The 4,150-nt window shown below is 40.5% G+C and overlaps 1 protein-coding gene across 1 annotated transcript; it reads left to right on the plus strand.

Annotated features, from left to right (window-relative positions):
- Nucleotides 1-1,288: 1,288 nt before the first annotated feature.
- Nucleotides 1,289-2,185, plus strand: LOC127683635 (vomeronasal type-1 receptor 4-like). Its single transcript, XM_052180945.1, has one exon. It carries the CDS (start codon nt 1,289-1,291, stop codon nt 2,183-2,185), a length of 897 nt encoding a protein of 298 aa, XP_052036905.1.
- Nucleotides 2,186-4,150: the final 1,965 nt, after the last annotated feature.

The raw sequence follows: 4,150 nt of genomic DNA on the forward strand, positions 1-4,150 counted from the left end.
TAGAAGGGATTTGTTTTTGTCTCCACAGCTTAATTAATTTAGTCAAAAGAAATATCTATGTCATGGTGCAGCACTCTTCTGAAAATGTCTTTTAATGTGACTTCCATATGTGATATGACAGATTTTTAGTTGTTGGATAAAAGCTTACTGTTCTTACAGAAATTGGAATAAACCAAGTAAGTTGGAGACTAAATAAGAGCATTCAAAATCTGAGTTTTAAAAAAAAATCTGTATATGCAAAGACTTTAACAGAGGTAACAGTAATGTTTTTTGATTGTGATTGATGAAGGCTGGATATTTATCCATTATAATTCCAGCACCAGATTCATTAGAAATACAGCTAAAATGTGGACATTTGTGAATCAGTGATATGCCTGGGTCTCTCAGTTTTCTCCACATAGATGTTACATGTGTATATCAATAATGTTCTTTATAAACAGAAAGCTATTGACTTTTTCAGAAGTATTTTGTATTCTAAACAATTATGAGTACTATAAAAGTATTTCAACACAGGTTGGATTGTTTTAAGGGAACATTCTTTATAACATTCTATATAAAGATCTTGATTCAAGTTATTATACAAAGTAACAATATTAATTTTTATTATTTGTTAAAATTATTTATATATTTTTAGTTTATATGCACTGGTATTTTGACAGCATGTATGAATGTGAAGGTGCCAGGTCCCTGGAACTGGAGTTACATACAGTTATAAGGGTCACATGGATGCTGGCAATGGAGTGTGGGTCCTCTGCAAGAGGAGCAAGTGCTCTTCACCACTGACCCATGTCCCCATCTCTCAATTATATTTTGGAATATTTAATCATCTTGTGAATATGATTGTTCTGCCTGTTTGTTTGATCAAAAATACATAAATACAGTTCCTCAAATATGAGCAGACTAGAGCCATCTCTCCAACAACAAATTAGTATTTTTTTAATCACATTGCTATGAAAGATAATGTTGAATTCCAATGGAGCAAAAATGCACTCATGTCTACAGATATTCATGTATAGACATACAGATCCCATAATGTGTAGACTTATGTGTTTATGTTGTTGACCAAGAGAGATAGAGTTGCATCCCATGCAAAATTCCATCATGAGGGAAAGGAAGCAAAATAAGTTTAAATTAAATATTCTTGTTTTTTTTTTCAGAGAAAACTCCTGTAGTAACAAAGCAGGGCTACATTCTTGAGATAAAAACTCCAAAACAATTTAAAACCTCAAATAATTGGGAAGACTCTTGAAGACAACAGTGTCCTGCCTGATCCAGTGAAGCCATCTCCATGTTGTCTCAAAATAAAACCCTGAAAACTACAGAAGAAGTGGCTCTTCAGATACTTTTGCTTTGCCAGGCTGGGGTAGGGACTGTGGGCAACATTCTTGTGTTTCTTCATAATTTCTCTCCAATTTTGGCTGACTCTCATCTGAGGCCCATTCATGTCATTCTATCAAACTTAGCTGTGGCCAATATTTTCATTCTCCTCTTGACATTTCCAAACCATATGACAGTTTTGACTCCAAGGAAGCCTCCAACTGACCTCACATGTAAACTTTCATACTTCTTTCACATGGTGGCTCGAAGCACAAACATGTGTTCTACCTGTGCCCTGAGCACATACCGGTTTGTCACTCTTGTTCCTGGCAATTGGGCTAGGGTCATGCTCAAAGAAATATCCCCCAAGGTCATGAGATATTCTTGCTACAGTTGCTGGTTTTTCAGTGTCTTAAATAATGCTTACATTCCAATGAATGCCAGTGGTCCACAGAAAACACACAATGGCACTGATTCTAAAGGTAAGTGGGTCTGCTCCCTCTCTGATGTCAGTGTTGGCATGAGCTTCTTGCGGTTTGCCCAGGACATTTTATTCATCAGCATCATGATCTGGACCAGTTTCTCTATGGTGATTCACCTGAACAGACACCACCAGAGAATGCACTATATACACAACCACAATCAGAAGCTCAGAGCCTATGCTGAGACCAGAGCATCCCACACTATAGTCATGCTGGTGGTCACATTTGTGACCTTTTATCTTCTAGACTGTATTTGTACTTTCTTTCACATTTCTTTTGCGAACACTCGTTTCTGGTTGAGGCATGTTAAAGAAGTTCTGACAGTAAGCTTCCCCACCATTTCTCCCTTGCTGTTGATCTTTAGGGATCCTAAGGGTCCTTGTTGAAGACCCTTCATGGTGGGGCTGCAAGCCATGTGATTGGTGTAGCAAGTCTGGAGCAAGAGTGAGGTCAAGATGTGTCCAACCCATGAGAATCTAAGCCTGAGTATGGAAGGAGTAGGACTGTTCCCTCCTCTCCTGAGATGGACCCTTGTATGTAGCCTGTACAACTTCCACGTCTGTCACACAATATAGTCGTGGATCCTGGTGGCCAGGTTTTGCATTAAACTTTTTATCTCCTTATTAAGACAAGCCCAGCTACCAGTTGGAGTTCTTCTTCACACAACTGAAGAATTTCAAGCATCTCAGCTTCTGGCAATGATGTACACTCAACTCAAAACACTCCCCACACCAGGGTTTAACTGCCATTGTTCACCCCTAATAAAGAGAGCTAATTCACTATAAATTGTTTCCAGAGAAGGTTGTTTATCCTGAAGTCACATTGGCTGAGATCCTGTTAAACCACCTACCAGGATAAGTTTCAGTGCTTCAAGTAAAGCAGGTGGACAGTGGTGCCATCATATCCCAAGAGCAGAGCAGACTTGGGGCAGAAACTGGCCCACAATGAGGATACAACAGGATCTGGTTCAAGCAGCACTGAATGAGTCCATCCCAACCTTTGACATCATTTCAAAGGTCTGAGGCCCCCATAATCTGAAGTCCCACAGGCTGATTTTTCTATCTTGTTTTGATTTATGCTATCAAATCTGGTTCAGAAGCATGGAAAGGACAACTGAGATCATCTGGCTATGGTGCTCCCCAAAACTTTGTCCTCAACAGTCCACGTGGGCATTGGCAACAACCGCCTAATTTGTTGTCCTCAAAAGGGGAAAAACAGTTACACAGCAGCCAAGAAATACTGCTAGGGTAGTTACCTGAACTCTTAAACCTGTAGTCAGGTGATGTTTTTGGACACTATGGAATCTCCTGATAGCTGCAAGGCTTCTGAAATATTCTTCTATGGATCAGGTATTTCTTTTCCTTTTATATCATGGGAAATATCTCATCATAAGAAATATGCAGATTATGAAATTAAACTCATGTGTAATAAAAGTAACTTCAAAGAAAACTCCCCTCTTTGGGGGATGGAATTCGTGAAGCAGCACCATTTATGGTCATGGGAAATTCTTACAACTGATTCACGGATCCAGATCTTTTACCTGACTTGGCACAGCAACAGCTAAGAAGAGAAAACTCCATCCTTCCACTTTTTGCTTTTCATAGCTATTAGGGATATTTTTGAACACTGTGTGATGATGTGTCTGTGTCCTTCTATGCCTGTCTAAGAAAACATTAATATAAATTTGTTAAAATAAATAGCCCATGACCTCTATCAAAGAGCAGATTTGTAAGGTGGGACTTCTGCACAGAGGGAGGAAGTCTGAGAAGGAGTCTGGTGTAGGGAGATTTGTTTCTAAGACACTCGTGAAGTCTTACAGCAAAATAGAGGAGAGGAAACTAGCCGTGTGTCAGATTAGTATAAATGTGATAACTGAATTATGAGCTAGTTGGAACAAGCCGCACTTAAGGAAGGATTCTCTTCCCCTACTTGAATACAGGCTTTCCTGAGGTCATGGACAAAGAGCTAATGCAGAGCAGCCACAAGGGGACAGTACACCATCACTTTATAACTGGCTGCAAGGCCAGCAGAATTCCTGACTTCCTTATTGGCAAAGTTTGGGGCCCCCATACCCTCAAAACTTCCTCCCCACTTCCTGCTAAGGGACTATCAGGGAACAGGGACCACTCAACTACACAGTGCCTCCAAAAGGGCCAGCAGGGAGCGCTGTCTGCACAGCTCTTCAGCGCCTCCCACGGGGCAGGCGGGAAGTGCTTACTTCACAGCTCCTCAGTGCTGTGCACCAGGGACAAACTCAATCCTCAGGCTGAGTCCAGATGTGAGACACAGAAAATAACTACTGCACATACGGATACCCAGTTTTCTTCTCTGTCACAGAGGGGACTTTTGAT

The sequence above is a fragment of the Apodemus sylvaticus genome, chromosome 1 (genome assembly GCF_947179515.1).
Source record: "Apodemus sylvaticus chromosome 1, mApoSyl1.1, whole genome shotgun sequence".
Lineage (NCBI taxonomy): Eukaryota > Metazoa > Chordata > Mammalia > Rodentia > Muridae > Apodemus > Apodemus sylvaticus.